Here is a 12,237-nt window from a genome sequence, read left to right as displayed (position 1 = left end):
GTGTCTATAATGCGACAAAAGGACATACCAGTACATTGCGTACTACAATAAAGATCTGTTTTATATTGCAAGAGCTTTTCACAAATAAAGATGGGAGAACTTTTTTGTAAAATTTTTGAACGCCAGAAACACTTTTGCTGACCCAAGCTAAATATAATGGAAGCATAAACATCAGATATATTTTTTAAAACTAACAGATTTAATTTACGTGGAAAATGTTAATCCGTTCACAAATGGATGCGAATATATAAATTTTACAAAAATATTTATAACGGAATTGTAGTTGTTTTGTAGAGTATAAGAGTAGTATATGAAATAAAGTAGGGTTATTTTCTTTAATTATGTTTAAATGTGGGAATGCTGAATTTTAACTGAAAATTACTTTCAGTAATTCGATGATACAATTTTATGAAAAATATTATTTTTAACACTAATCAGTCAGCGATAGGTAAGATTTTTTATTCCATGAAAAACAAAATTGAAATTGTGGAAAAATGAAAATAAAAATATCAACATCAAGAATTACCTTTCGAATAATAAACTCAGAATTTCAACATCGAAACTTTAAAAATTGAGCCAACTTGTTTTTTTTTTTTTTTTTTTTTTTTTTTTTTTTTTTTTTTTTATTTTTAATTGACAAAGGCAGCAAAGTTACAGTTATCTTCGTTTTCGCGACTCCAAACCAAAGGAATATTTACAAAATGTAACTCTAAGGAATATTTGATGATGATTATCGAAAAAAATTAATACATTCTTATGCTAAATAAAGCAAACAATATTTCATTCTTTCCGAACTTTCTTTTATTTTGGAAATATATTGTCAACAAATAGACATTAACCTAAGTTTTGCAGACACTTTTACTTCATCTGTTTACGCTGCGAAATGATTTAGCGCCAAAATTTTTGTATGAGTATGTGAGAGTTGCGATCGGAATTGTATGGCAAAGTTTTAAGCTTTATATAATCTTATTTTTAATGTTTATTTCAAAGTGTATAATTACTATTTAATTTTTCCTTTATCATTCGTAATACAGTATGTCCCAAAAAAGTATACTGTAAGTATTTTGATTTATGTTGATGTAATATATGTACTGTCAATTCTTTTTTATTTTTATATGAAATATCATCATTGGCTTTGATCAATATGATTTACATAATATTAGTGATGCTAATATTTACTTTTTGTTGCTTTTAAAACTACTATAGTTTTAATGTTCAGTTCCAATTCTGCATTTGGGTTTCGTCACATAGTAATTCATCGATCATATCCAGACATATTTAATTTTGACCTTTCTGCAAATACTCGAAGTGCTTCTATTGTATCATTCTGATATTATTAATTTTTACTCCCGTAAAATGCAATACCTTTCATTCAGAAATACAGTCTTGGTACTCTTTATACCACCCCTAAAGGACAATCTCTAAAAGTGATGAATATTTATGAGGATATTAAAAAAAATTATCGGTATTAAAAATTACAATATTCATCGCTAGTAAGACATTTCACTGACTGACCGTGGTTATTGCAATGGCTGACATTTGTTTCTGGACACTTGTGTTTTGCGTTTTATTTGCAAATACCACTTGAACCCTTGGATGCAGGAAGATACGACAGACCGACGTGTTCGATCGCATCCACTTCCAGTGTGCCACTTCACATGATGACAGGAACGTTGTGCGCATGGCAGTGATGGATTGCTCAGTCACATCACGAACCACAGCACATTCAGTCTGTAATGCATCATCCAGTGTCTGCATGTACCATTCAACGCTGTTTACAGCAGAGTGGTCTGTCTGCAAGATGTCCATTGCTTTGTCTACCCTTTATGCAGAACCACAGACATCTTCGCTGCCAATGGTGAGATGAAAGAAGGATCTGGATGGCAGAATGAAATGAAATTGTCTTTACTGACGAGTCATGCTTTTGTCTGCAACACCACGATGGTCGGATTTGAGTCTGGAGACACTGTCGAGAGAGGATGCTGAACAGCTGCGTTATGCACCGTCACACTGGTCCTGCACCAGGTATTATGGTACGGGGCGGTGTTGGATATCACTCTCGCACTCCTCTAGTATGCCGGTACTTTAAACAGCCAGCGCTACATCTCTGAGATGCGTGACCACATGTGGCACGCATTGTCCAAGGGTTCTTCGTCAATTGCCAGATTGAATTGCTTCCCTGACCGGCTTGCTCTCCGGATCTTTTGGCGATAGAAAACATGTGGTCCATAGTTGCTGAACAGTTGACCCAGATTGCATTCCAAGCTGACACAACAGATCAACGTTGACAGCGTGTGAAAGCTGCTTGGTCTGCTGTACCCCAAGAACACATCCAAAGTCTCTTTGAATCAATGCCGAGGCGTGTAGCAGCGGTGATCTCCAACAATGGCGGATACTACGGCTACTGATTCTGGAAGGAACCACACTTCACAGAAGTCTATAAATTTAATCATTTCATACTTGCTCAATATGTTATCTACTAAATAAATTTTCTTGTGATATCTCTTGTCTTTCTCGGTATTGCAGTTTGGGTGGCCAGCAGTGTACTTTACACGATTGCTAGGCTGCAGCCAGCTCAGTTACCCTTAGCACCTCCCTCAAGAGAGCCTGCTGTAATCTTGCTGGTTAAATTAGAATTTGGCTGTTTTCTCTGACTTCGATTGGCGGCATGTGGCGAGATTTTAGAGTTCTTTTTTTCCTGGTACCTTCTTTCTGTTTTCCTTTTTTCTGGGTGATATGTTTATCGCACATCATCTCAGATTTTGGGTAAGAACTACGTTGTTGTTTTGTGGTTTACATGGTAAAATGTGGTAAGATTAATTTGAAGTTTCTGAACGATTTGGAGTGAAAGGGAAAAAAGCATTAATTGACTGGTGTGGAAATGAAGGATTACTTAGTGGCCATTGTAAGTGTCCTGATTGTAGGAAGGAAATGCGTATGGTCGAATGTCAGACGATACCGATATTTTTTATTCTCATTTTCATGAATTTATATGGCAATTCCAGTATACACATACTAGTTCAGATAATTTTAAGAAGCTTCTGGATGCTGTTAAGGAATTTTGTTTGACTGAAGACACATAAATTTGTAAATAAGGCAAGTGGATATTTCCTTCGTGTAGTGCTAAGATGAATTTCCTTTTTTATGTTATTTCATTGTTTGATTTAAAATGTAATTTATTGAGATTATATATTTTTTGTTGGCTGCTCCCTTTGACTTTTTAAGTGAGTATTGATCAATGTATACATGGACAAAGTCAAGGGAGTGCACAATGCCTATTTTTTGCAATTCTGTGTTTTTTTAGTGAAAATATAATAGGTCGATGTGCACATGGATACTGAGTTTGTTCGCTACTACGCAAGCCAAAATAATAAGTCAAAGAATTGCACAAACTCTGTATCCATGTACCACCAAGAGGTACCCGTAAATATACTTTTAGCCAAAGCAGTTTTATCCCATATATAGATGATTCGATTTTTGGCGCAAAAATTGCTGCTAGGCAAAGCCAAAATCCGTCGGACAATTGCACAAACTTGGTGTCCATGTACTACCAAAAATCGCCAATAAATGCCAAAAGGCACCCGGAAATATATTTATACCAAAATCTGAAGTTCGTGATTCAGTATTTAGTACAAGATCTGTGCAAATAAATTTTTAAAATACTAGGGTAAAAATATATTTCAGACTGCCCTTTTGCCAGCAAGGCACAATTTTAAGATGTTCGCTACACAAAATCAAAATAACAGTTCAAAGAATTGTGTAAAATCTGTGTCTATGTCAAGGCCATCTTAATGGAAGAAGGCCGAAGCTAACATTTGGTTGACATCACAGCCAAGGGCGGTCAGCCAAAATGATCTTGGGTCAGAGTGCTTTCTTTTTTCCTGGTAGTATATGAGAAACAAATATATTCTTCTCTTCCTATAAGCAGTATTAAAAAAAAAATACCTGAAGAATGGATTATTAATATTTTACACTTAGACAACCGGATTGCATCTTAGGGGAGTTTCTCAGATAATATTAATTTTTGCTTGCTAATCAATAACTTGCTTTACAATACTACATCTTTGGTTACATACTATTATATGCAGTTTAATAGCATTAAACACTGCAAACTCAAATAGTTTAAAGCTAATTAAGATGAATATTATATCAAATTTTTAACCACAATGTGACTAGCTTTCAAAACTAAATATTTTCATTTATTTCCAAGCAATGCAAAAAACTATGCTTTTATTGTCTCATATAAAAAAATTATACCCAGAAATTCGAGAGCTGCAAATATTAATATTTCACGTTAAGTCAAAAGGATTGACATTCAAGAGAGAGTTATGAGCTAATCTTTGGAATATGGTAACAGGTAGTTTAGCGACATTTTGGTAAGGCGATAAAGGTTACTAGCTAGGACTTTAGCAATAATCTGAGAAGTACACAGTTCAAACCACAGACTATTTTGTCTCAGAGGAATGAGAGCTCATGAGACATGTAATGTGACATTTTCCAGAAAATTCCAATCGGGATTTTAGCTAATAAGCACTTAGAAACAATTTCGCTACTAAAGTGCAGAATCACCCACTTATTTGTTTGGCGCTTTTTACAAGAGTAAGAAGAATTGGATTTTTGTCGATTTTCTTTGACTTTTTAAGTGAAAATAGGTTGATGTGTACATGGCTAAGGTCAAGAGTGTGCGCAATGCCATTTTTGTGCAATTCTGGGATGTTTTTTTAAGTGAAAATAGGTCGACGTGTATATGCAATTCTTAAACACGCGGCAAGCAGTGGGCGATTTTACACTTTCACCCTTTCTCCCAATATCGCACCTAGTCTTCGTCATGATTAAGCACTTTTGTTCCATAAAAGTTCTAGCATAAGCGTAATTCGGCTAGCAGATTGTTGCAAAAAATGTTGAGGAAAAAAAAAGCCTTTACTTCGTGAAAACAAAATGGCGTCCAAAAAAAAAAAAAAAAAAACTAACAGGTTGCTATAGCAGGGTTAATCACCAAAGTTTCACCAAAAATTTGCCAAGTTATCATAATCTGAAGATTCACCGAGTTATGCATCTCTTAGATATAAGATTTATCAATATTTACATTTAATTGCTAATATCATAATTTTTAAGATAAAAATATGTTACTTTTAAATTAATCTGTGAACATAGCGATATAAATGCATTCCATTTCTTCATTATTTGATTTACATGTAGATTTTTCACATATTGATTCTTTTTCATTTGTTATGCATAGACACATGTAGAAAAAGTTTCAGTGTAAAAATTTGCAGCAATTAAAAAATACTAATTTTCATAACCAAACATTTATTCCATAAATTTAAATACTCACCAAAATGTCTTCAACAAGATATCCCAGATTATTAATTATTAAACTAATGTATTAATAAAGATTGATTTTTCAATTTCTGGGGTTTTAATTGTTTTAAAACGATCATTATCATCAAAAATTTGAATAAGTGGTTAATTGAACTAAGGGAAACCCTACAGTGCTTCAACAGTCTTTTCATCAAAATAGTTAACTGCAGTAGAAACATTTTGCATTTCTAAAGAGGTTGAATATAATACTTTTTTTAAAAGTGCTTGAGCTGTTTGTATAGAATGGTGCTGCTCTATGGTGTAATTTTTTTTTTTTCAAATGGAATAGACTTGCATAATACAGCTTATTACCTGTATCATTTAAAGATGGTTTGATTGGTTTCAGTTTGGTTCAACCTATTATTCATTATACATTTCAGAAAATAAGCTAAAGCAAATAGTAAAAAATCTTTTTTCCCAAATAAAATTCATTTTCAATAGCAGACACCATATGACCATTGCATATCATTTATGGATACATAGTTGTCGGAAATTATCAAAACAACCTCGACGCCACAATCATGAAAAAGCTTTAACATCTGTACTGTCTGAATTTTTAAATCATTTGACTTGAGATTATGGGCAGGAAACATTGTAACTTTTTTATTTGAAGATAAGATTGAAGAAATCATAATGGTTTCTGAGGAACATCTGTACAAGACAAACCTTCAATTTTACCTTTCTTATATACAATAGTAAGTTTAATATAAATCAAGTAAAAGATTCCCAACCTTTTCATGATTTTGTAGTCATGAAGATTTATGAGATAAATACTTTGAATTTAATCTTGTTTTGGGGGTTAAATGCAAAGTATTTATCTCTTAATACATTTAATGGTAACTTTTTTAAATTGGAAGGATGCCGTAAAATCATGGATGAACTTTCTCATATTCAGTAATAACACGTAAGACTGCTATAAAATAATGTGCAAGTTCATGTCATAATTTCAGCTGTGTAGGTTGGGCGTTTAGCTTTCAATAATGAAATCTTTTCCCTAAAAAATTAAATTGGTATATCATAATCTACCCAAATAGCACAGCAACATCGTAATGACACTGCAAACTCGTCACGGATGTCGTTGCAATATGTCGTCTTTAAGACTCCCAGATGTCCGTGAACATCCACTGTTTTGCAAGCGTTGCAAAGACGTTTTCATTATGTCTTTGTAGATGAGGTTTTTGTTGCATACATGTTGTTATTGCGCCTTTAACAGGTGATATATAGGTTGTGAAAGCATCGTATCATGACGTCTTAAAGACGCCTAAATGTTCGCAAAATTCCACCTTTTTGCAACAGTTGTGAAAATATCGTTATTACATATTGATTTATGCAGAAAAATAAGCTTAATAATTAATATACTTTTCTTCTTTTTTTAAATTTTTGTATTCCTTGTATTTTTCTAAAGTTTAAATAATTTATCATTTCCTGAAAACCAGAAGATAATACGATTTTTTCTCTTTAGACAAAATATGCATAATTAATAATAGCTTTAATTATTTTCAGTACTTTAAACTATATTTTTTAAATAACTTAAATTTTAAATTATGATTATTTAAGATTTCATCATTTTCCCCCCTTAAGTGAGAGTAAGTAAGAAAGTGGTTATTATAAATATATAACACTAATAGTAGGTTTAAGTAAATAAAACTCAATTAGACATAAATAAAAGTAAAGATATATATGTGGGTAGAAAAAAAGGAGTGTTTCTGATAACAGCATTATCACATTTATTTCTGTTAAATCTCAGAGACATTGAAAATTGCCCCTGTCATGATAAATTAGGAAGCGGTTCTTAAGGCAACATAATTAGTATTTTACCTGAACTCAAGTATAAATAAATTTATTTGCATTATAAAGTAAAAAATATAACCATTAACTTCTCTATCTCCATGATATGCAAATGAAAAAAAATATACAGTAGTTAATAAATGTGATAAAAAATATACCTAAATCTAATAACTTCCCATATTCATATCTAAAATGAAATAATAACCTAACAAAAAACATACATGAGAGCACTATTTAAGAAAAAACATGAACTAGTAGGTTTGGAAGTATAAATAGCAGTACGAAGGTAACAGAACTAAAATTTCCAATTAATAAAAAAATATTTTCGTTTTTTAAATAGTAAGCAATTAAAAGTGCAATAATTATGGATTGCAGTATTTACACTACAGTCAAAAGTCGTTAATTCGGACACCCATAATCCGGAATGATCTATAATCCGGACCTCAAAGCTACAAGCCTTGCGTTGACTCATGCGCAGAAAGTAAGAACTTTACGGCTGCGAATATGCGTGTGCGCATGCGCAAAATGCGCGTTTAATGTATAACGGACGGTATAAGCTAAGCTGAAATTATCTAATTCAGTTAATGTTGCAGATTGTGTTGTTCCTTAATCTTCGAATTGGATCTGGCTTATTATTTTTTGCAGACTGTTAGAGCAATTTTATAAAAGTAAGCTTGAACTTTCGATTATGTCAAATAGAATTTCCGATATATATTTACTAATATTTAAAGAATCTACAAAGCGAAAGTATGTTTCGAAGTCCATTAAACAAAAGTGAAATTGCTGCAAAAAATGACTTAACCATTCCGAAATCTGCTTATCAATTTCACGCTGCTCTGCGGCCGGGGGGGGGGGATGCCGTGGCACGCTATGAATTGGAAGTTGATCTTTCAGCACTATCCTTATCTTCAGGGCAGATGTTTTCATTTTATTTGGCTTATAATTCCTTACTAAATGTAGTATTTCATCTCGATGTATTCTGTCTTTGATATGATTTAAATCAAATTCCTTGTCATTATAATTTGCTTCCGATAGTGAAAAAAGTGACACAGAGGTTATTGAAAACGAAAAAATTTCGATTGACAAATTAGTCAGTATTCTCGACTCCGCAATTATAGGACTTGAGCAGCGGAGCTTTGTAACTGAACAAGAAATTATGTCTGTTTATAGAATTAAAGAGAAAGTATTATCACATAAAACGAAGCAACTTAAACAACTTACATTGAAAGAAATGTTTAATAAATAAACAAATAAATATTAAGCCTTTTTTTTTTTGTAAATTTTGATACCCTTTAGATCATAATTGTTCTTTATTTCATAGATTACTGTTTCATATTTTTAATTTTATAATTTCTGCATGCCACTTTACCAGATTTAAACTGATAATCTATAATCCGGAAAAATCGATAATCCGGAATCGCCGAAGTCCCGACCTGTCCGGATTAACGACTTTTGACTGTAGTAATGCTGATGATTCTTAACACCATTTCTTTTGATCATATTTTAATGCATTTACTTATTTTTAGTTTCTACATTTTAGAATAGTGGTAGATTACAATGATTATTTCATGCACTTTTTATAATCAATAGCTTTCCTTATTGTTACTGTACAGAAATACATAATTTAAATAATATAGTATACGATAGTAACCTAAATACGTTAAAGTAAGCTCTTTGTTAAATAGCACAAGATGAAACTTTTTGTTTCTATTATGAATTTCTTTATTATCACAAGCGCATAAAAAGTAGGCAAAGAAAATAGAATATACTTAAATTTAATAAAAAATAAAACCTAATTTCCAACACTCATTTGTTGCGATAATCTAATAAACATACATAACGGCAATAGAATATACTTAAATTTAATAAAAAACGAAACCTGATTTCCAACATTCATTTATGGAGATAATCTAATAAACATACATAACGGCAATATTTAAAAAAATGTGAATTACACAGTGTTTGGAAGAATAGATACCAAACGAAAAGTAATAAAACTGCAATTTGCAATCAATAAAAAATGTTTAGTGTTTTTTAATGTTACACAATTAAATATCACATAATTATAGATTACAATATTTCGTAGAAATGCTAATGTTTCTTTAACACTATTTTTTTTTAATCATACATTTCATACACTGTTTAAAATCATTAACCTTTTCTGCATACTATACAAAAGACAACATAGTATAGAATGTGCATTACTATTAATTTTAATCTTACTGTTATCTTGTTACATATATCTAATTCATCTTTAGCAGTCATATTAAGTACTGGTACAAGTCCAATAATTTCTTTCTGTTTTGAAAATAATGAGCATACCATAAGAGCTTGAATTGTTGTTGCTTCTGTATTGATTGCATTTTAAGCAAAAACAGAAAGTGGCTTACCATTGTTTGTTATTTTTGGTTTTATATAAATTAATTCGGAAAGCCAACTTTTCAATATGAACACAATAATTGATTAATATGAATGATTGTTATAACTGAAGCACAAAGCTAGTAAGTTTATCCAAATATTGCACCGCTGGAACCACAGCGATTGAGGACAGACACTATTTCCACAGAAACACTATTTCACGAACCACAGAGACACTATTTCACGATTAGCATTGTGGCATTACTTGTAGAGCAGATATTCACACACAAAATAAGCACAAATTCAGCATTCTCACGATAATTTCACTCGCTGAAGGCAGTTAAAGCAAGTAGATATAGAACATTGAGAAGATTCACAATGCATTCTTTGATTGACAGTGCATTACATTTACTTTTAATATAAGCAATATTATTTATACAGTCAAAAGTCATTAATCCGGACTCGTCGGGACTTCGGCGATTCCGGATTATCGATTTTTCCGGATTATAGATCATCAGTTTAAATCTGGTAGGATGGCATGCAGAAATTTTAAAATTAAAAATATGAAACCGTAATTTATGAAATAAAGAACAATTACGATCTAAAGGGCATCAAAATTTACGGAAAAAAAAAAAGCTTAATATTTATTTGTTTACTTTATTAAACATTTCTTTCAATGTAAGTTGTTTAAGTTGCTTCATTTTATGTGATAATACTTTCTCTTTAATTCTATAAACAGACATAATTTTTTGTTCAGTTACAAAGTTCCACTGTTCAAGTCCCGTTAATTGCTGTGCCGAGAATACCGACTAACTTGTCAATCAAAATTTTTTTGTTTTCACTAACCTCTCTGTCACATTCTTCATGTCTTTATCCATTTTTTGCAGCAATTCCACTTTTTATCTGATGGACGTCGAAACATACTTTTGTTTTGTACGATCCTTTGGGAGCACCAGATTCGGAAATTCTATTTGACATAATCGAAAGTTCAAGTTTACTTTTATAAAATTGCTCTTACAGTCTAAAAAAAATAATAAGCCGGATCCAATTTGAAGATTAAGGAACAACGCAATCATCAACATTAACTGAAATAGATAATTTTAGATTATACCGTCCGTTATACATAAAACGTGCACGCGAAAGCGTATTCTGCGCTCGCGCACTCGCAAATGCACAATCGTAAGAGGTGTTATGCGCACGCGTAAACGCCTATGCGCATGTGTCAACGTGGCGCATGCGCAGAAAGTTTTTAGCTTTGAGGTCTGGATTATAGATCATTCCGGATTATGGTTGTTCGAATTAACGACTTTTGACTGTATCAGTCATTGCTTGATTCAATTTCAAACATGAAGTAAGTCTTTTCAAATGCCTTACAGATGGCAGATGGCATCTTTACGAAATTACTTGAAAGATCTGCTAGATTCTGAATTAATTGCACAGTTGTTCGAATTTGGCAGCTAGCCAAAGCGCGAACGAATCTCGAGATGTTCGTTTATATAAGCATCCAGTAAATAAGTACAGGTCTTTTTCTCCTTCCGCCATATATATCTGACAGCCGGGAATTCATCCTTACTTCAAAAATAAGTAATAAAGTCACATTTCAGTAGTGAAATAATTGCTAACATGTGATTTGCATTGATTTCGGAAATATGATTTTTTAAAGTATATAAAATGCATAACTTAATAACTTACTTTACAGATTAGTTTCATTTTAAAATATTTTGCTGTAATATTTATAAAAAATATTTTAAGTATTAATTATTTAACAAAATTTTAAACTATTATTTAGCACGTATTTTTAGTACTAATTAAATTTAATAAATCATAAGTATTTATATTAAATTTACATTTCATTAGATGAATCTACCTTAGTATAATATACTATTTAGATGAAATGAAGTAATGAAACATTCCAAAGTAAATCTTATGCATATTTCAGATTCTTGAAAGGGCAGATTTAGTCTCTTTTCATTCTAAAAATAATGCTAATGAACTAAAAAAAAAATGTTAAAATGGTCATGTCTAAAAGCAGTCATATCATGACGTTTCAGCGACGTTGACAAATTGCCAAGATGCAACAGCAAATATTTTGCATCTTCACAATGTTGTAAAGACGTCGTAAAAGTTACCACAATCACTTTGCATCCTCTCGGACCAGTTTGCAACGTCGTGTGCTATTTGGGTATTCTGATGTATTTTCAGAACACTTCTGAAGAGTTTCAAATACCAATTCCAGCATTTCTTTGACTATTTTTGAGATTTTCGTATAACTCTACAATTGATTTGAAATGTTTTCAAATTTTGACTATTTATTACATAGTATATCTTTTCTCAAAGCATATTTGTTGTATTTAAACCTTCTTGAAGAACTGTAACAGTTAAATCATGCTTGATTTTAAATGACACAGTCACTGCTGGGCAATATTCCATCTCAATATGCAAAAAAAGTATATAATCGGATGCTTTCATTATTACCCATGTGTTTCATAATTTATAGCAGTAAAGTTTCAAAAATTCTGAAAAGAAAAGAAGGCAATGTTGTCTGCTGTACAGGTTTTTTTTTTTTTTTTTTTTTTTTAAATTTCACACCGTTCCTTTATTTCTCTTGTCCTGTCTTCTGGTGTCTTTCGCTTTTGTGGTAAAGGACAAGATAAATATTTGGGTTGACTGTAAAAAAATAGTAGGATATGCATCTTTTGATGTAACGAGCATTTTTCTTTGAAGTGTTAA

At 31.6% G+C, this 12,237-nt stretch overlaps 2 protein-coding genes across 2 annotated transcripts in view; one reads left to right on the top strand and one right to left on the bottom strand.

Moving 5' to 3' along the window:
* LOC118199529 (phospholipid-transporting ATPase ABCA3-like) overlaps positions 1 to 217 on the bottom strand; it is a 384,844-nt gene extending 384,627 nt beyond the window's left edge. Inside the window, exon 1 of the mRNA XM_085817060.1 lies at positions 29 to 217. The gene's annotated coding sequence lies outside the window, so the exon portion shown is untranslated. The remainder of the gene's footprint in view (positions 1 to 28) is intronic.
* Positions 218 to 858: 641 nt separating this feature from the next.
* Positions 859 to 12,237, top strand: part of DNAlig1 (DNA ligase 1) — a 170,789-nt gene continuing 159,410 nt past the window's right edge. Inside the window, exon 1 of the mRNA XM_085817061.1 lies at positions 859 to 1,055. Coding sequence (XP_085673187.1) covers positions 1,036 to 1,055 — 20 coding nt within the window. The 5' untranslated portion in view covers positions 859 to 1,035. The remainder of the gene's footprint in view (positions 1,056 to 12,237) is intronic.

Source organism: Stegodyphus dumicola, chromosome 5 (genome assembly GCF_044657685.1).
Source record: "Stegodyphus dumicola isolate Sdum_Otavi_A_Nest chromosome 5, ASM4465768v1".
In the NCBI taxonomy this organism is placed as follows: Eukaryota; Metazoa; Arthropoda; class Arachnida; order Araneae; family Eresidae; genus Stegodyphus; species Stegodyphus dumicola.
Note: the sequence above shows the minus strand (reverse complement) of the source record. Positions and strands in the feature narration are given on the sequence as shown.